Here is a 20,456-nt window from a genome sequence, read left to right as displayed (position 1 = left end):
CAAATAAAAGACACCTGAGTAGTAAGACAAACGCCTGAGTGGGGTCTGCTGGCCACTCACAAAGCATCTAGTTTTGCATACCTAAGAAGTCCACAGCTGACTTTGCTAAAGATTTTGACTGTTGAATATTCAAGCTCAGAACTTTCATAGAATGGAAAGGATGAAAGCTGTCTGTGTGTATTAACAAGTAAGAATGGTCAGCACATAAGGCACAGTTTACACATCTGTATTTACGATGAGGTCTGGTGGAAAAATAGCAAGAATAAACCATACAGGGAAGTCTAATTCTATCAGGAAGCTGCTTTGAAATAACATCATATTTCACTTACCCCCATCTGATGTCCTTGGTAACCAGTTTGGAAAACAATAAAATGCCCTGTAACTTGCCATGTTTTATTTTCGTACAGTGGTTCCCATTGTTTGGTGGTTGACACTGAACGTGCCTGTTCTTACAGGAGCATCTGGACTGTGTGGTTTTGACACTCCAAGCAGACTGCAAATGAGCTAAATTGCTTGCCCAAGTACATGTTCCTATGGGTGAAAGGTTCTCCTTAAACCTCTCAAAAGCAAAACAGGTGGCAGTTACTGGCTCGGAAGAAAGCAGCTGGCTGGCATTACAGACATTCTGAAGTGCTTGTCTTTCAGAAATATAAAGAACAATAGAAAGAAAAGTTCTTTGATGGCTCAGAACTTATTTTATTTTATGTACTTTTTAACAGGCACACTTTCTCCCCATTGGAAGAAGAAAAAAAAATCAAGTACTCTGAAACAATAAAATAAGTAAAGACAGGTGTCTGTTCTCACATCTTGAGATTAGCTGAGTTTCCCACCTTCCTTTTCCATGCTTCTCTGGTAAAGGCCCTGTCTGTTGCCTGCCTAGGTATCCTTTGATCTGTGAGGCAGTGCCATACGGCTGTAAATGTACATGCTGCCTTTGATCTAGTACTTAGCTGCTCTTATTTAAGTAGATAGCTTCTTTGGACTGTGCAGTGTTTACTCTGTCTCACTCTCCCCCTCTCCCTGAAAGTTGGCTTAAATTGCTGTTATTTAGACAGGCAGATTTTTTTTAAGAGTTTAAGACTGCTCTGACCTGAATCTTATTCCCTAAATTCTGAAATCCCAAAGCTCTGTTGTAGATTTTGTAAAGCCAAACTGCTATTAAGACGAGAGCTACTGTTATAGATGTTATGTAATATTGGCAAAAACCTTTCTTTATTTCTTTTTTTTTTAGAATTGTTTTGTTTGCTTTATTTCAAAGCCTTTCTTTCTAATGGGAGTTTATTCTTTTCAAAGAATAACAAATATATTCTACACATTGGCAAAAATGCTCATATCAGAGTCTGAAGCCAGTTATCCTTATGAATAATTACTTCAGGCTTAATATATTTTCATATTGCTGAATTAAAATACCATATAAAATATATAGGAATAGTACTTTTTAAGAAAAAGAAGTATATATACATTTATTCTTGAAAGAATTTCTTGCACATTTTTCAGGTGTTTTATTGAATTGCTACTGAGTTTCCTATGTTTCAGCCGCCCATTAGTCATTCAGTAAATTGTAATAGGCAGAGATGCAAAGAAAACTGCATCAAAATTATGTAATAGGGTAGGAGCACAAAGAAAATTATGTAACAGGGCATGCAGGTAGGAGACAGCAGGCAAAGATCAGCAAACAATTACATTCAGGTATGGTCAGTGCCTTCATCCTGGCTTGAGAGTGGTAGGCAAAGCTTCCTAGAAGAGGCAGCATCTAAGCATTACTAAAGGTCAATTGACTCAGACCTCATGGCCCCGTGTATTTCTGGCCAAGTGTACCGCACAAAATAAAACTGTATGTAGAAACTCTCTGACTTAACACAGATAGCCTAAACCTTAGAAGACGTCTAAAGTTTGAAAGGCTTCCTACCTAAAGCTATACCAAAAGCCCTTTTGCTTGTCATCCAACACTAAAGAGACCCAGCTACCCCACATCCACTGTTTTTCTACACACATTTTAGAACTTCAACTCTATTTATTTAAAGGTGTGTTTGTCATTTACCCTCACTATACCAAACATCTGAGAGAATAAAAGTTCATTTTTCTTATGGTCTTAAAAAGTCCATAGTCAATTGGCTCTTCTGCTTTGGGGCCTGTTGTGAATCAGAGCATTATGGCAGAGAGCATGCATGGTTGAGCAAAGCTGTTTTTCTCTTGCCAAACAGGAGACAAAGAGAGAGGGAAGAGGTGTTGAGGTCCCAGTGTTTTCTTCTGGGGCACATCTCTAATGATTTAACTTTCTCTCCCAGAGGCCCCGTTTCCTAAAAGTTCCACCACCTTCCATAAGCTGGAGTCCAAGCATTAAACTTCTTCTGCCTCTCCCTCTCCCTCTGTCTCTCTGTCTCTGTCTCTGTCTTACACACACACACACACACACACACACACACACACACACACACACACACCTTGCCCATTGTTTTAAAAGTCCTTGTAATTACTACCTTTTCCATGCCCTGATGGTACACAAGCACTGATCCTGGTTTGGACATTGTGAAGACTGTTAAAGCATACAAAAATTCCAAGCACAAAAGTTTGGGGGGGGGTGGTGGTCAAAAGAAGTGATTACCTACATGATTGTTACACTAGAGCATTCCTGCTATTTGTAAAGTTTGGAGACATGGAACCTGATCTCAGGGATTCAAACTGGGTTTGTGGACCTGGGGAGGAGAAACTGGGCTCTAAATGATACAAGGTTGTGCGTGCCTGGAGACAGGGCAGAAATGTCAGTGTAGGGTAAAGAGTGCTGCGAAAAGTACACAAGAAGGATTTTGAATACAATCCTAATTAGTCTTATCAATAAATACCCAGAGTCAGATATTGAGGGTGAACACTGGAAGATCAGAGAAGCAGAGCAGCAGCCACAGTCACTTCTCACCTCTACAAATGGGAGGGATCCTGTCTCTATGAATCCTCAAGCTGATTGGGTTGAGATTCTGTCTCTATACTCCTTATATTCCTGTCTCCTCCTCCCATGTGCTGGAATCAAACGCTTGAGCTTCCCATGTGCTGGGATCAAAGGTTTGAGCCTCCATGTGCTGGGATTAAAGATGTACACCACCACTGCACAGCTCTGTTTCTCTTTTAGACTCAATCTCATGTAGTCCAGGATCTCCTTGAACTCCTGATCTTCCTGCTTCCTCCTCCCAAGTCCTGGGATTAAAGGTGTATGCCACCACAAGTGGCCTCTGTAGTTAACTAGTGGCTAGCTCTGCCCTCTGGTCTCCAGGCAAGCCTTATTTGTCAGAACACAAACAAAATATCATACAATAGGATTTGGGTTTTTCCTGTTGGGGGAAAAGAACCTTTGAGGCTGTGAAACTGAAAAATGAAGTGTGATCCTCGATACTTTCCCTATCCTTTCACACTATGCATCATCATGTTTCTGAAAGCCTCACATTTTAGGTAGTAGGAGCTGTGCATCAGAAAACAGCCCCCAAAGCTCAGGTGGACTAGATCTTACAAGCCTGGGCTGCCTGGCTACCTCCACTGACTTGCCTTGGACCTGGACTTCTTTTCACAAGACTAGTTTCCCACTGGGAACCTTAGTGTCTATAGCTCCATGTTCATAGGAGTCTCTTGGAGAGCAGTCATCATGTCTTAAATGCTCTAAAGGTATGATTTCATTCTAGCTCTTATAGGACTTCTACCTCTCTCTGGACCCCCAAACTCCACACCAAAGTAGAACTCAAAGAATGGGAACTTTTAAGTATTAGGAAAAGAGACAGAGTGAACAGAATGGAAGCCAGATACTCAGGCAGGCCCATGTGAACAATGAGGGAAGCAGGCTTGGAGGATGGAGACTAACATTACATTGGGAGCATTGGAAAAAATATTTTAAAGTATTGGGATTCAAGCCCAGGCCTAGTGCATACTAAGCAAGTACTCTACAACTGAGCTAAAGCCCCACAGTCCCTCTCTAGCCTAGGGTAGCCTCAAAATTATCATAGCTTCAGTCTTTAAAGTACTGGGATTATAGGGTGTTGTCACCATGCCAAGCTTGAAAAAAATGTATTTAATAAGTTACTGAGCATAGGCAGTCTGTGGCACCTAACTTTGGGAAAACCAAATGGGTTTGATTCCTATCCAGACTACATAAGCAAAGTATAAAGGGCAATCCTCAAGGAAATCAGGGAACTATTTCTAGAAGAAAGGTAGGGAACAAATGCTGGAAAGTTAAAAGCATTATATACTGACAGTAGTGTCCTTGCACTAACTTATATGTTCTAACAACTATCATAATGGTAAAATATATGTGAATGATATGCTTTCAATGGAGCATGATGATGTATCATGTACCATGACCATTCTTGGTGCTTTCTTCATATCAATTAATCAATTTCAACTTCAAGCCTACTATTATTTCACTAAAAAAGGACATCGAGGCACAGAGAGAATAATTAACTTGTTCAAAGGCTTACATACTAAGAGATGAATACTGACAGTCTGAATCCAGAACCCATGTAAATGTATAAGTAGAAATGCACCGAGGTCCACTGCTGCAGTGTTGGAATGGAAGATGCGACTTCTTTAATAACTGTCTCTCTCCTTTCTTCTCAAGTGCTGCTTAAGTAGAGCAGAGGCCAGGCGGGATGCAGCTAAAGTGGCGCTCATCAACTCTCTCTTCAACGAGCTGCCCTCCCGAAGGATCACCAAAGAGTTCATCATGGAGAGTGTTCAGGAAGCAGTAGCCTCCACCAGTGTGAGTACCAAAGGGAGGCAAGAGGTGACCTCTGTGAGAACATGAGGACATTTGAATCTTGGGAAATATTAAAGTAAGCAAATTTCCCATTTCAACAATATTCAGGTTAAATTTTTACCCATCTACCCATTAATGTTTAGCAATATGGATCCTTAGGTTAGAAATCATGAAGGTGGGACTGGCTCCCCATTGTGTATCTTGCTTATACTCTTGATATACCAAGATCAAAACTGATTAGATTTCACACTGAGGAAGATCACATGATCACACTGATTTCAATGTTTGCTTTTTGAGGAGTACAGATATTTTTTTAGAGTCCAAGAATGTATGCAGTTGAAGAATGATTGATTATATAGTGATAAACTAGCTTTAATTTTCCACAAACTTAACTAATTATGCTAAATATTTGAAATCCTTACTGTAAATAATAATTCCCCAGGCAGTGTGCAGCCTTGCAGTTCCCAGTGTAAGAAGCTATGAGCTGCGTGGACAGCTCTCTGTGTTAGAATAATCATGGCTCCTACCAGTTTACATCTGGTAAGCTCTGAAACTTTCTATGACAGATACAATGAAATGCTTTGAGAGAAAAATGAAAATAACAAAATGTGTCTTAAAAAGGTAAATAGGGAAATTTCTCCACAATCCAGGACTAGATATTTACTTGTCCAATAAATGGTTGAGAATTCCTGTCCAGTATCTCCAACTGTAAGCTACAGAGGAAATCTGGACCTCACCTATAGCAGGTGTTTTCTGTGTGTGCTTAAGGGCAGGAGTTTGAATCACAGAAGGGCAAACTCTTCCATTTTCTTCTGTTTCCTCCCAAACCCCCTTTCTTAGACAGGCTCTTACTATGAAGACCTGGCTGTCCTGCAACTCACTATGTAGACCAGGCTGGCCTCAGACTTACAGAAATCTGCCCGCCTCTGCCTCCCAAGTGAGTTCTGGGATTAAAGGTCATTGTGTCAGCACCCTCTCTCTTTTTTCCCTCCTGAGCTAAACTGACAGGCACTGTCTTTCCAGGGCAGTTGCTCATAAAGGAGATGATCAGACTGTTAGGGACCCTTTCTCCTTATAAATGCTCTTATCACTTGGACAAGAGATGGGGCAGCAGGATAGTAGAACCAGTAGCCTGGCTAGGAGAAAGTGGAGAGTTCTGCACTCTATCTCATCTGAAGATAAAAGGAAGTCTTTCTTTTCTGGTCCTGTAAATTACAAGTGCCTTTGAGGAAGAGAAGTCAGGAAAATGATGCCTGATTTATATACATGTGGAATTTACTTAGGGGCAGGAAAGGGCCCTCAATGTAAATGTAATTTGTCATTTTTTGTGTGTGGAAATTTCTAAAGAGAGAGAATATATATGGTTTGCAGGCTTCTGGGTGGATTTCCCCTAGGATATTTAAAAGGCCAACGTAAATATTTCAGGAGCAGTGTGTTAATGTTATTGCATTCAAAGCTATTCATTTCCTGCTGCCTGATGCTGACAGTTGTTTGTTCAGTCTCACAACGTTGCTATTGCCCACCATCATGGGAATCCAAGGCCATGGGATACTGAAGGAAGCCTGAATGCTGTTCCAGAGCTTAGTGTCATTCCTCACCACCAAGCTGAAAAAGAATCTCATTTCTACCTTTTACCCACCTTGTTTCTTAAGTATTAAGTGGTCTGAGAGTAAATATATATATATATATATATATATATATATATATATATATATATAATCAATACCCGTGTTGTCAGCAGCAGCTTATTATGAAAACTTCCCTTTAAGAGTCAAACAGAAAAAAGGAATGAGCCACATGGCTGCTCAGTTATTTCATTTGCATTATACAGTTTTGCCTGAAATCAGGATAAGGTCAATGCTGTAAGATTTCAGTAAGCCACAGTGACGGCCATGGAAAGCAGCCACATAAGCATTAATGCATCACTGACAAGAAATCCTTTTTTTTAAAAAAAAAAAAAAGGAATTCTTGTTTTGGGATTATTACTCTATCAGCAGTTATACAATCTGCTAGCATTTTAAGCAAAAGCTACATTCAAGCTGATTATAAAACACCCTTTATTTGAGTCATGGTGAGGTTAAGTATCTTATCCAAGAGCAACTAGATATCAATACATTTAGACTAATAATAGGATTAGGTCCTATTCATTCAAAGTAGGGAAGGAATTACCAATGAGATTTTCTTTGTTTGCTTCTCTTCCCAAGGGCACTTTAGATGATGCGGATGATCCCAGCACAAGTGTCGGAGCCTATCACTACATGTTGGAATCAAACATGGGGAAGACTATGCTGGAGTTTCAGGTGCCTAACTCCCCGCCAGTTATTTATTTGATAATGTAATCCAGAAGCCTGGGAGATGTGCAACTTTTTATTTTATTTATTTTTAATAGTGTGTGTGTGTGTGTGTGTGTGTGTGTGTGTGTGTGTGTGTGTGTGTGTTTGCACATGAGTTCAGGTGCCTGTGGAGGGCAGAGTGTCAGATCTCCCTGGAGCTGGAATTAGACTTAGCTACTGAGGCATCTCTCCAGACCCAAGACATGTAACTCTTATCATTAGCACTAGTATCTTCTATTCCAACTATCTGTTTTTTAAAAAATTCACCCATTTAGAATTCAGCCTGGTACCTGCATTTTAGCCACATTCACTAACCCAAATCAAAGAGAAATCATGGCACATTCTGCTCTCAAGAAGTTCCCTGCCCAAAAACTTCAGGGCCTCTGTCTTACAACAACAAAGGAGAACTATAAAGAGTCTATATTTTTTTCCAAACAAAACTATCCTCAAACAGAAGAAAATAACAGGGGAAAGGGGATGGCACAAGACAGGAGACGTGTTCATTTAAAACCATACAGACTGCTGGGCGGTGGTGGTGCACGCCTTTAATCCCAGCAATCAGGAGGCAGAGCCAAGCAGTCTCTGTGAGTTCAAGGCCAGCCTGGTCTCCAAAGTGAGTTCCAGGAAAGGCGCAAAGCTACACAGAGAAACCCTGTCTTGAAAAAAACCAAAAAACTAAAAAAATAAAAAAATAAAAATAAAACCATACAGACTTACATATGGTGTCTGTCACTTTACATCTCTTAGAAACAGGTGAGTAATGCCCGTTTTACAACCCAGTAACACTTCAACAGCTGTTTAGGACTAAGATTCCCTTTAAACAAAATCAAATGGTTAAACATTTTGCTGTGACTATCTCTTCCTTTATTACAGAAGTCAGATAAGGGTTTCCATGGGGGTACACTCAAAAGTATTACTCAGGTCTGATATTTCTATTAAACAAGACGTGCCTCTCCCTCCTATCAGGGAAACTAACATTAGCAACATGTCATCTACATCTGACAAGCAGTAACAGCTAAGGAACTCTGTTACTTATCACACACAATCCTCAGTTTATGATTTCCCACTTTTATGTAGGCATGAAAACAACACTGTTTCATCTCTTCAGTATATTGCTCAATAAATCACAGAAGATATTTAATACTATATTATAAACTTTTGCCTAACTGCAAGCCAACTGTAAGTGTTTTGGGCATGTTGAAGGCACACTCTGCTAAGCTGTGTGGTTCACTGGGCTAACTGCAATATATACATTTTTGACTTACAGATGTTTTCTAATTAAAATTGGCTTATTCTATCTGTATTTATAAAGTGTAAAAATAACATTAATAACAACGATATTAGTATCTGATTCTTGTTTGATAATTTCTTTGCCATAATATTGAGTATTTGACAATTATTACTATAATTTAACCCCTATAACAGTCATATGAAGTAGTTGTTATTATCCACATGTTATCCAAGGAAGATTATCTTCACTTAGCAAATGGCTGAGCTCTTGGCTTCAGACCCATGCAAGACAATCTCTTTCCTTTTCTCATACATCTAATTCTTCTCATAAACTGGCCCCGGTGGATGAAAATTCAGTAGTAATTTGGCAGGCAATGTGTGTCCCTCTAAACAGCTAAGCTTGAAGGAAGTAAAATATCCAATGACATAGAATACCAGCAAAAATTAATATGGAATTTACTCCTAGTACTTCTATTTTCTTATGTTTGACTTCAGAAAGTAATCAGACTTACAAAATTTTATGAACAAAAATGTTTGTCGTGGTAAAACTTAATCTTTGTGTTGCAGCTGGTGCCTAAAGCTGCCAACTTTTCTCTGTAGTGGATGAGGATGTACAGAATAGACTAGCTGATTTTAGCCTTACTCTGTTCCTTACTTCTAAATCTGTTTCTTCACTTGTGTAGTCCAGTGTGAAGGTGAAAAGGACAGGATGAGAAGAGTCTAGCACAGTTTGGCACATGGTAAACACTCTATGAAAGCATGACTCTGAAGGATTGTGTTACTTGGAACATCAGAGGCTGCTTGATGGACAGATTCCCCCTTGACACCTTTAGGTAATCATAAGCTTCACAAGAGGTTATGTAGCTCCCTGCCAAAACGCTTCATGGTCCCCTGCCTTATAATAAAAGGGGGAAACTATAAAGGGATCTATTACCCCCCCCCCCCCCCGACACACACACACAATCTAACCCCAAGCATTGGAGAAAATAACAGGGAAAAGAATGGCAGAAGAGAAAAGACATGTATTTAAAACTATACAGACCTATGTGTGGGTGCCTATCTCTTTACATCTGTGAGCTTGCCCATTCCAAAACTCATTTCTATTGTCTGCAAAATAAAAAGAACAGTGTCATTTTATAGAGCCAAAGACCTGGACATTTATAAATAATCCAGAACAGCTCTTCTCATAAGGGGGAAAGTCATTTAGCTTTCTTCTTTAAGGAATATTTTTTAACTTTCTTTTTTATTTATTCTTTGTGCCTTTCACATCATGCATCTCGATCCCACACATCTCCCGTATCCTCGCATCTGCCCTCTGCCCCTGCATACACACCCCCAATAAAACAAAATAAATTTTAAGAGAAAAAGGGGACAGAGGAAGAAAGGGAAAATCTTGTCATGGAAGCTGCAGTGTGACACAGTAGGTCATGCGGTAAACCCCTTTATCCATACATCTTTATGTGCGTTCATAGCATAGAATCATTGATTTGGCTCGAGGCCCCTGGTCTCTGCTACACTATCCATACTGGGCCCTCCCTGGGACTCTTCCTGAACATCTCGTTGCTGCTCTGTGCTGTGAAGGTCTTGTAGCCCTGGGCTCACAGGACACCCTTCTCCACCCCCATTTCCCCACCCCAGCTCTAGCCGACACAGATGGGAGGGATGTTGGGGTGGGCCAACACTTAACCCTGGTTCTGGGCCTGGGTAGTTGCACAGTTGATCAGCCCGCCAGCTCTCCCCTGTCTTCATCACCAGGGTGAGCTCTCCAGCTTTGCCCTGGCTAGTTCATCCCTTGTAGCTATTAGCAAGGGATCCGGTCAGCTCTCCCACCAGCTCTACTGTGCTGCCCAATCCAAGTGTAGGGGCCACTCTCCCACTGCCACCCCTGGACCAAGAAGTTGTACGTGATTTAGTAGCTATTTAAAAAAAAAATGATTTTGAACATGGTTGGCTTAATCTACCAAAGCTGGTGACGTAAGAATTTAAAAAAACAAAAACCTCCTTCCAAGTACTACAAAAGGCTCTACTCAACCTGCCCTCAGTATCAACTTTACCCCTTGCCTTGTTGGTCTGCTTCCTGTGTGGTCTTTAGTAGGTATTTAAATAATGATCACTTAAATCACATTCTGGAAATGCTTCACAAAGAAGGCTGAGGTTAGGATAGGAACAAAGGAAAAGATAGAAGGCAGGGAAAACCCTCGGGTCAGGAGGAAGGACCCAGGGAGTTTTTCCTTCCGCCTGCCCGCTGGGGCCCAGCAAGTTTCATGGTGTCTGAGCAGATGTATCAGCTTGTGTCTACACATAAAGGTAAGTGAATACAGACTTGGGCTATTTCTGCAGAGGCACAATTCAGTGCTTCTCCCCCTCCTGGGGGGTGTCACAGAAGAGCGTTTGGATCTAGGAATGGATGACTACAGTGTAAAAAAAACAAGACTAGTGTCTCCTGACTGCCCTTGGGTTTTCAGCGGGTCTTAATAGGCTTCTGCTTACCTTCACTTCTTGGGAGAGCAGGGGCTGCCTGTTTTGAGGTAGGCTGACCAGAGAGAAACTGCTTGCTGTTAGGGGGAGGGACAAGAATGGCAACCCAGCGGGCGCTGGGTCTTGTCAAGGTCAGATTCTAGGCAGAATTTGACTGAAGCTGGTTAATATATTTATTCTGAAGACTAATGCAACCCAAGGAAGAGTTGTTTATTTACATCTGTGCTAAATTCCCCAGGTCCCCTTTTAAAGCCCCATCCCATAAACAAATTTCCTCTTAAACTCATTCTCTTGGGTGGGGAGATGGTGCCCACCTGTTTTCCAAGTTCTCCATTTACAGTGTTTGTTTTTCTTATTTCTGATGAATCACAGAGCCAAGCCAGTCTCCCAAAGTTCCAGAAAGAGGCAGTGAGCCTTTTCTCCTGCTCAAAGTAGCTGAGAAGCCATTGTCTCTAATAGGTGAAACCAGGCAGGCAGTTTCCAGGACAGAGCCCAGTTGTTGCAGGATTAAAGGAATTGAATGACAAAGTAAAAACAGGGAGCTGTGGACTGCGGATGGAGAGCAGCAACTGCAATTTTCCCCACAGAGCAAAGAAAACACAGACTTTATTCACCATTCAGTTTACAATTTACTTTGATGATCAAGACCGGTTATATAATTTGTGGGGCCCAGTGCAAAATAAAAATGCAAAGGCCTTTGCTCAAAAACTATTAAGCTGAGTATCAAACCAAGGGCAGCGCCTCCAGGGCTGCATAGACCTCACAAGTAAGAAGCCAGGCTTGATGCCAGTACAGATCCAGAGGGTCCCAGACAAAGAGAGGAAAGTAATGCATCTGTCTTGGTACAAAAATGGAAGTTGCTTTTAAAAGCTCAGTGATTAAAATATATAATATTATACTACAGTTTTTTTAAAGCTCAAAATAAGTTCAAAAATCCCTCCTAATAATCAAAATTTAAAAAAAAAAGTTTTTTTTAAAGTAGGTTTCAATAGGTAGTCCAGGCTTGCCTTGAACCCACAGAGATCTACCTATTGCTGCCTCCCTTGTACTGAAGTTGAACATGTGTGCTAACTGCCTGGTACAAAACACCAATTTTTTAAAGGTCCAGAATACTCAAGAATCAGTTTAAATCTTGCCTCATATACCTCACCCTAACAAGCTAGCTTCTCACTTTCTTTTCATTCTCCCCAGACTTCAAGATTAGCCTTTCTAACAAACTCCACAACATCTGATGGCAGAACAGGCCACCATAGAGTGACTGCAAGTTTCTGTACAAGTCAGGGATTGATCAGGCACAAAGCCAGGATAAAAACCAGGCAACAGGAATCACGGAGAAACCAGAAAACAATTCCTTACAGACATCCTCTGCAGCATTGCATGGATTTCCCTTGAGTCTGACAGGGTGCAGAGGCACCAACTCACAGAGACTCTCCTTTAATCCCAGCACTTGGAGGCAGAGGCAGGCAGGTCTCTGAGTTTTGAGGCCAGACTGGTCTACGTAGTGAGTTCCAGGACAGCCAGAGCTATATAGTGAGACCCTGTCTCGAAACAATCAAAACAATAACAACTAAAAGAATTTGGTCTCATGAAGGGGAATAAAGAAGTGGGACAGGAAGTATGTATAATTAGGTGTACCTTATACAATGATGACAAGTGTTTCTACACAGCAGGGCAAAGTCTAGTTCAGGGTAGCATGTGCAAGGATAAGACAGAAATGTAAGAACCAGAGTCACACTGAGGAGGAAGTACTTTCAGACAAACTAGAGCAGTCAGGAAGTAAACGACCTTCCTCCCAGAGGCAAGAACAGTTCAAGCCTTTTCAGGAAACCTCTGAGAGATGAAGGTCGCCAAGGGGCATGAGAAGGATTTCTGACTCTGTTCACAGCATAACTGTGGATTCTAAAGTTCTGGGTGATTTGCCAGGCGGAATGACAGCAGTGCATCTACAAGAGGCAGCCATGGGTCATAGATGAGAATGTGGTTCTGGAAGATCCCGAGGAAAGAAGAGTACACACAGAAGCTGTCAGGGATTCAGTCAAGAGCTGTATGAACAAGTTGTTTCTCAGACAGAATCACTTCAGGGCAATGCTAGGATGGCTACTAGAAGCTGCAACACAGGTCCAGCTTGTCTGTTTTGGTTGCCAAATTTACACAGGGACTGTGAGTATGAATCACTTGTAGGAGGCTTGCCAAGTATGTGCAAGGTCTTGAGTTTGATTTCCAGAATTGAAAGAAAATTAAATTTAAAACCACCTGCAGATTTGAGGTTGTGAGGGGTCAACTGAAGAAACAGGGTGATTTTTTTTTCTTCATTAAAAAAATAGTCTAGGGCTGGAGAGATAGCTCAGGCTAATATGCTTGCACACAGACAAGAGAACTTAAATTCTACCCTCAGCATCGACAGAAGAAACTAGGCATGGTAGCTCAAAGTTGTAATCGCAGCACCAGGAAGATAACTAGAGCTTGCTGGACAGTCTAGCCAAATCAGTAAGCTCCAAGTTCAGTGAGACCTTGTCTCAAAAAATGTGGTGGTGAGCAATTGAGGACAGCCACTGTCAACCTCTGGCCCCTACACTCATTCATACTCATGTATATACACACACATGAACACATATATATGACACACAAACAATATAATATGCAATATTACATATATATATATATAAAATGAGTGCAAAATTCAAGTAGATTTTTTATATGAAATCAAAGAAACATCAAATATTGGCCTTTTATTACAACATGGATCCTGTTCTTTATCATGGCATAGAGAATTCATATTTATTTTTGTGGCTACAAAGTATTGCATGAGTGGGTTTGAAGGGAGCATTGGGAAGGTAGCAGAAATTTACCCTCCTGAGCAACTGGGAATACTTTGATGAATGGATTGACAGGCACAGTGATGAGAGCCCTATTAGGTGAGATTTAGTCTGTTAAAATGCTCCCAGTTTTCATATTAGTGTAGTGATATGCTGGAGTGAAACTGCATAGGGCCAGGGAGAAGAGCGGCTATGAAAGGGCAAGTCTCTGGGCATTTGATTTGGGATGCTGGACAGTGGGGTCTTTGTTTGGTGTGGAAGAAGCAACTTGTTTAATATTTGTGTTGATTTTAATTGATGGAAACATGGTTTTGCTTTTACTGCTCGCTCACTGTCTCCTGAGGTACTCCTCTTATGGTGGAGTACAGACAATATGCCAGACTGGATCTTGGGATGAAAAGCAGCAGCACTGACTCATAATAGAAGCTTCAGAGCTGAGACTCGTGCTGCTCAATCCTCTGATAACCCTACAGTTTTAAAACCCACCAGATAATTTTAACATGCCTGCAACCTAAGACTACATGTCTCACGACTTTCAGAAGAAAAACATGTTCTTGAGAAAACAGAAGTTAAAACAGTCAATAAAAGACTGTTGTTATAGTCAATAGCACATCTGTCTAGATGCTAAGTTTTCATAACTATTTTCATACACAGAAAGTTCCTTAATTATATGGAGTTATTTTCCAATGATTATATGGTTGTGGTTTATGATATTGATTCATAATTGACATCTAGCTTTAAAAAAAAAACAAGAACAAAAACAAAATCCCTGAATAGGTGAAACACAGATAATTTCAGTGGAAAACTGCTAGCTGTGACCACATCGGGAAAATGGAAATGTTCAGCTTGCTGGTCCTAGCTCACACAGGAAAATGGGAATAGAGCTGACAAATTGTGCTCACTCAGGGCTAAAGACACAGAATGTGGAACTCTTTGTTTATTTTAAGGTGAATACAACCACACTGTTCATATTTTAAGACATTCTTAAAACAGAGAGAGACTTACCTCTCTTTTTTTGCTAGTTAAAATATCCTCCCCCTCTCTCTGTCTATCTCTCTCTCTCTGTGTCTCTGTCTCTGTCTGTCTTTCTCTCTCTCCCCACCTTTCTCCCTTCCCCCTCTCTCTCCCTTCCTCCCTCCTTCCATCCCCCTCTTTTTCCTGTGTCCTGAAAAAGTCAGGTAAATAATCTATTTCAGCGTGGTGATATGGAACTTTAGCATGAGAGAGTCTATTTTGGTTTGGTCCATTTTGAGTCATGTATTGGAATGAGCTTGGTCCAAAGCAAATGGACTCCTGTAAATTTTACTCAGTAATATAGACATTTATTTTTCAGTTTAAATTCTTAAATTTTCAGTTGTTTTCTTTAATGTCACCTAGTCACATGATTTAAAACCCTAAACCTTTTCTCCAGAATTCTGGAAACCCACTCCTTTCTCTCAAGTCAGACATATTACCAGATCAATTTTGTTTTTTGCTTTTGGCAATGGAGATCCAAAGTTGGGTCCTGCATGCTAAGTACTTGCTCTACCATCAAGTGAGACCCTCAGACTCTATTACCAGGTTCTTTTGCATCTTGTAAGAACTCTTCTAGGCATTTACAAGCAAATATGTATATAGGAATCTTCTATTCTTTTAAAATAAAACACAAAGGACACACCATTGTGTGCTTTTCTCTTATTTTAACAATACACTATGGATTTCTTTGTATTATAACTTAGAGGGTGTTAACACCCTCTAAGTATGCAGTGTTCAGTAATATGAATATATCATACTTTAATTGTTCTCTAAATATGAACATTTAAAATGTTTCCAGTCTCTGGTAATTAAAAATGATACAATGTATGTATAACATTGTTTGTAAGCTATTTCTCCTATGTTTCTAAAAGTAACTATTGGGTGTACAATTATTTTAACGGGTGTATTTTTAGTGTTGAAAGACACTTGTCATTTAGTAATTTCATATTTAAAGTAGGAAAAAGCAGGAGAATGGATGCACTTCTTCGGGGCCTTGGTGCTCTGTTCTTTGGAAACTCCCAAAGTTTCTGACAATACCATATATCTTGTTCCCTTTATTTCTTTGGGGTCAGACATGTCTGCTCAACTCTTACTGACATACACTTCTGCTTTAAGATCAATGACAGATGTTTGAATTTTGTAGGAACTGATGACCATTTTCCAACTATTGCATTGGAATGGAAGCCTGAAAGCCCTCCGTGAAACAAAGTGCTCTCGACAGGTGAGACTTTCTGGTTGAAACAGGTTAGTGTTCTGAGGACAAGTTCAGGAACTTACCAAATGTTGAAGAGGCTTCCTTTATTCAGATGCTTCTGTTTGTGTGACCATATCGACTGAAACTTCCTTCATTTATACATTTCTTTGTTTTAAATTTATATTTACCTATTAAGTAAGAGCAGGGACAAGTGAAGAAATATTGAGTCAGGGACTGCCACACACTAAGAATGTTGGCTCTACATAGGATTGATCAGAACACCCATAATACTGAATGCAGAATGAAGCAACCATAGATAGTGTTGGATTCTAAGTGAAGTGCTGAACTTACCTTTTGTATCCACCCTACCTACCTCAGCTCTGTCCCCTTTTGCACTCTCCAGTATAAAAAGAAAGAGAATCCACTGCTTCCAAAACCTCCTCACTAAAAACAGGAGGAATTGTTACCACAAAAGTTCTTCAAAAACAGCAAAAAGGATCATGAAGTTGGACACACTGACATTTAGTCACCTTAATTTTTTTTTTTTTTTGGTTTAGAAATTTCTTCTTTGTTTTCCAGAGGCAAGGTCTCAGTATTCCTTCATTACTTACAACAGGAATCCCTCCTCCTTTTAATACCAAGCATAAACTCTGTCCTGTGTGTTTAATGCTTTTTTCCTGTTGCCCTCTGAGATTTATCCTTTCTTTACCCATTGTTAGAATTTGAAGGACAATAGTTTATTTTTGAGAATTTCCTACTAAGAATTTGTATGAAGAGCTAAGACTCTATAGTAGGCAAGATGAGGGTGGAGGGAGACACTGCAGACCCAGTAATTTCTAGTTGATCTTTGCTTAGAAAGTCTGGCTTTCAAAATGTCAAAAATAGAAAAGAAATGAGTAGCTGACAATGGCTTTGCTATTTTTTTCCTTTCCTTTGATTTTATGAAAGTCCTTTGAAATATGTTGGGTTAGTTATAAACACTTTTCCATGATTGTTTTTAATTTGTTAAGGTCATAAATAAATACCACATGTTCCTGAAAATAAAAATAAGCAATGCATCCATTCCCCATGATCAAACATATATATGACAGCATGATGGATTGATATTTTTTTACAGAAGAAATAAAAGGAGAAGTTAATTTTTAATTGTTTGCAAAAGTAAAAAATAATGTTACACAAAAGTATCATTGTAGTACTAATAATGATAATGCCTCCATTCTACAATACATTTTTGAAGTTCTTTCTGTGCTTATTGTGAGCCATTTGGACATTTGTCTTCCTTAAGCTAACAAAGTGTTTACTGCTCTAAAGGCAGTGGGACCAGAGAGAATGGAGCCAAAAATGAGGTATAATAAAGTCTCATGCAATAGTCCACTTTATTTGGAGCATCAGCCAATTTGTACTCTGAGGGTTGAGGAGTCACATGAATAAAGTGTACAATCACAAGGGCAAGGTGCATGTAGTGAACAAGCTGCACGTGGCAAAAAATATTTTTTCCATAGAGGCAATAGCCAGTTGTAATGAATAATCTGAAGTAAACTCACTCCTAACCACTACACCTAGAGGAGCATGAAAACACATTCCAAGAACAATTTTGTGTTTTTGAAGAAACTGAGGTCACAATACTCTTGGTTTGTGTTCTTGAAGTTCTCTCACAAGCACTCAAAATTCTCCTCACATGACTCTATCCATGGACTCTGTTCCAACAACAAAGCACACCAGCTAGGAAGTAGAGTTGTGGATTTCAAAGTCTTGTTCTAAAGCTTCCTTGACTGAATGCTTCCTCTTTCCTGTAATAGGAATGTCCAAACCTCATTCTACCTCAACTTGTCTGTATGGCTCCTTTCCTCTTTCTGTCTTGTCAAAGGCAATGGTACTGGCCCAAGGGTCCAGTGAATAAATGAAGACATCTTTATACATTTTACAGAAATAGATTTTCATGAACATTATTGTCATTCCTAGTGCTATGTTTTGATTTAGCCTGAAAAGACAGGTTTTGCAGGACTAGATTAGTCCATCATTTACTTTTCAGAAGTATGTTAATTGGATTTGGTTTTAGATTTTGAAAGCTAGAGTTGTTTGAAGGCCACATGACTGGGAAAGTATGACAGGCCTTGCACACATGTGCCTTTGTTTCTGTTTATTGACACTCTGAACTCTGTTTCTTGATTCTAGGAAGTTATCTCCTATTATTCCCAATATTCTTTAGACGAAAAGATGCGCAGCCACATGGCCCTGGACTGGATCATGAAGGAGCGTGAGTCACCAGGAATTCTCTCTCAAGAGTTACGTGCAGCCCTGGGGCAGCTGGAGGAAGCAAGGAAGGCAGGACAAGAACTACGGTTTTACAAAGAAAAGAAAGAAATCCTGAGTTTGGCCCTGACTCAGATCTATAGTGACCCTGACCCTTCCTCACCCAGTGATGACCAGCTGAGCCTCACGGCTCTGTGTGGCTATCATTAGCAAGACCAGGTCTCAGGTTTCCTGAGGACTTTCGCATCAGGAATCTCATTGACAGAGGTTGTCAGAGACTTTAGCATGATAGTCACTACCTGACGGATGTACTGCTCCCTACTCATTCTGTTCACAGAATGGGGAAGTAGGACTGGTCCAGACCCCAACTTCCTACTTCATGTTTGTTTTCAACCATGCCCTTAGTGGTTCTACTTCAGAATGAAAGAATGACAATAGAACTGTTTGGAAAGTATTATTCAGGGTTTGATCCAATCTAAAGCCTAGTTGACATGTGCCTTGTTTCACACAGAGGTCCAGTACAGAAGCCTCCAAGAAAACAGCATCAGGACTAGGGAAGGCAGCATGCTAACATGTATCCCTGGCTGTCCTGGAACTCACTCTGTAGACCAGGCTGGCCTTGGACTTAGAGATCTGCCTGCCTCTTCCTCCTGAGTGCTTTAAAGACATGTGCCACCACCATCTAGCTGATAACAACTTTTAAAATACATAAGATTAAATAAATAGTACAGATTATTTGAGAAAATGTACAACAGTCAGCATATTCTTGAGCACTTCTGAAAATTATTATGTTCTCATCATTGTAAAATTAATTTTAGTAACAAAATTATCACATATCACATTTCTCAGACAAGAAGAAATTATGCTACATAACTGATCTATTCCAATATCCTAAGAAGGTAATTGCGTGTAATGATAGATAAAAATGTTGTTTTAACAAAAATCACATCACTGCCCATAATGAGGCTAAATGTCATCTAGAAGAGAAGGAATTGGAATTTTTATTTGTTTGTTTGTTGAATAAATTTTTAAGTAAAAGAAAATTTCTATTTAATTTTTTTTCTTAACAAAATCTTTAGCATTCACATCCAGCACATTTCTACATGTTGGCTGTGATCTTTATATGTGGTACATCTTTTTAGTAGTTGCAGCCTTTGGCAATGTCCACCTCAAAAAGATGGCATCTGATTACATACAAGAAGAGGGCTTGGGTGGGTCAACACCAAACTCACATTCTGTTTTATGATTATAACACTGTACAAATTCTGTGAACTGAAAACGATGGAAACTGATCTTTTTCTTGGAATAGTACCAGGAGCTTCAGCAAAAGTAACAAAGGTCATAGCCGTGGCTGGCCCCATCTAAGAGCAAATCCACTTCAGCTAAGACACTGTGCTGACAGAGCATCACAGACACGTCTGTGACACTGGTACAGAGAAGCATAGGTGAGGGACAAAGCAGACACTGCCTGTCTTGTTCTCAGTACCGCACTGTGGAAAGGGACTAAAGGAGCCTCTAAGGAGGTGAAGCCCAGAAGCTGGTTGTTATTATGAACTCCTTGAAAATCAGATAAAAAGCCACAGACTAGCTCATAGCAAAATATAACAATTTCAGAAAATGTATGGACCCCACCCTGAAATTCATGGATTGTCCCAGAGGATCTCTGGCCCTTAGTTTGGAACTCACAATTTTAGAAGCACACATAGTCTTAAATTTCACATCAGAGACCCAGTGTATCTCAGATCTAGCCCATAGACCCTACTTCTAAGATAACGACCATGATTCTAAAATAAAGAATTGTATTGTTTGGGCAAAGATAATTTAATTTTTACAAAATCAAAATATACCATGTTATGAAAATACAAGACAAAGTAGTTACTAAATGTGGGCAACTGTATCAGGATATTACAGATTTAATAAAATCACTATCCCTCTAATATTCTGAATTTGGTTACCCACTTTTTCTAAAGCTACAGTTCATGTGTGGTTTTGTTCTTAATATCAACTATTTCTAGCAAAGGAAAAGAATCAAGCCCTTAGTTTTTCACAGTGAACTTGATCACCTCAGTCTGGACACAAACAAATGGTAAAAACCCAGAAGTTTATAACTCTATTTATTTAGGGAAAATGTTTTCAGTCAAAAGAATTGTTGTAGTTGACTATAGTTGAGATGTTTTAGAGTTCTGATTTTTATTGTGCAGTGCCTTTCCTTATAGCCAAAGCTCAAAAGAAGATAGACTATCAGTTTCCTTACTATGTTCATGGGTAAACACTAGCCCAAATATTGTCACCTACTGATTTTGTGGTATTGTAAAAACTCAAACCCAGCCTTCTATGCTGAAACTTAAAGTAAATGTTCTAAGAGTGTGCTGATACTGTTTTCATCTAGGGTTCCAGTGTAA

General features: G+C 39.8%; 1 protein-coding gene across 1 annotated transcript in view; it reads left to right on the top strand.

Annotated features, from left to right (window-relative positions):
• Lix1 (limb and CNS expressed 1) overlaps positions 1-19,991 on the top strand; it is a 49,028-nt gene extending 29,037 nt beyond the window's left edge. Inside the window, exons 3-6 of the mRNA XM_052750696.1 lie at positions 4,598-4,738; positions 6,940-7,035; positions 15,751-15,828; positions 17,977-19,991. Of these exons, the coding sequence (XP_052606656.1) occupies positions 4,598-4,738; positions 6,940-7,035; positions 15,751-15,828; positions 17,977-18,264 (603 nt within the window). The 3' untranslated portion in view covers positions 18,265-19,991. The remainder of the gene's footprint in view (positions 1-4,597; positions 4,739-6,939; positions 7,036-15,750; positions 15,829-17,976) is intronic.
• Positions 19,992-20,456: the final 465 nt, after the last annotated feature.

Source organism: Peromyscus californicus, unplaced genomic scaffold (genome assembly GCF_007827085.1).
Source record: "Peromyscus californicus insignis strain IS unplaced genomic scaffold, ASM782708v3 Scaffold_22__1_contigs__length_63687245, whole genome shotgun sequence".
Taxonomy (NCBI): Eukaryota; Metazoa; Chordata; class Mammalia; order Rodentia; family Cricetidae; genus Peromyscus; species Peromyscus californicus.
Note: the sequence above shows the minus strand (reverse complement) of the source record. Positions and strands in the feature narration are given on the sequence as shown.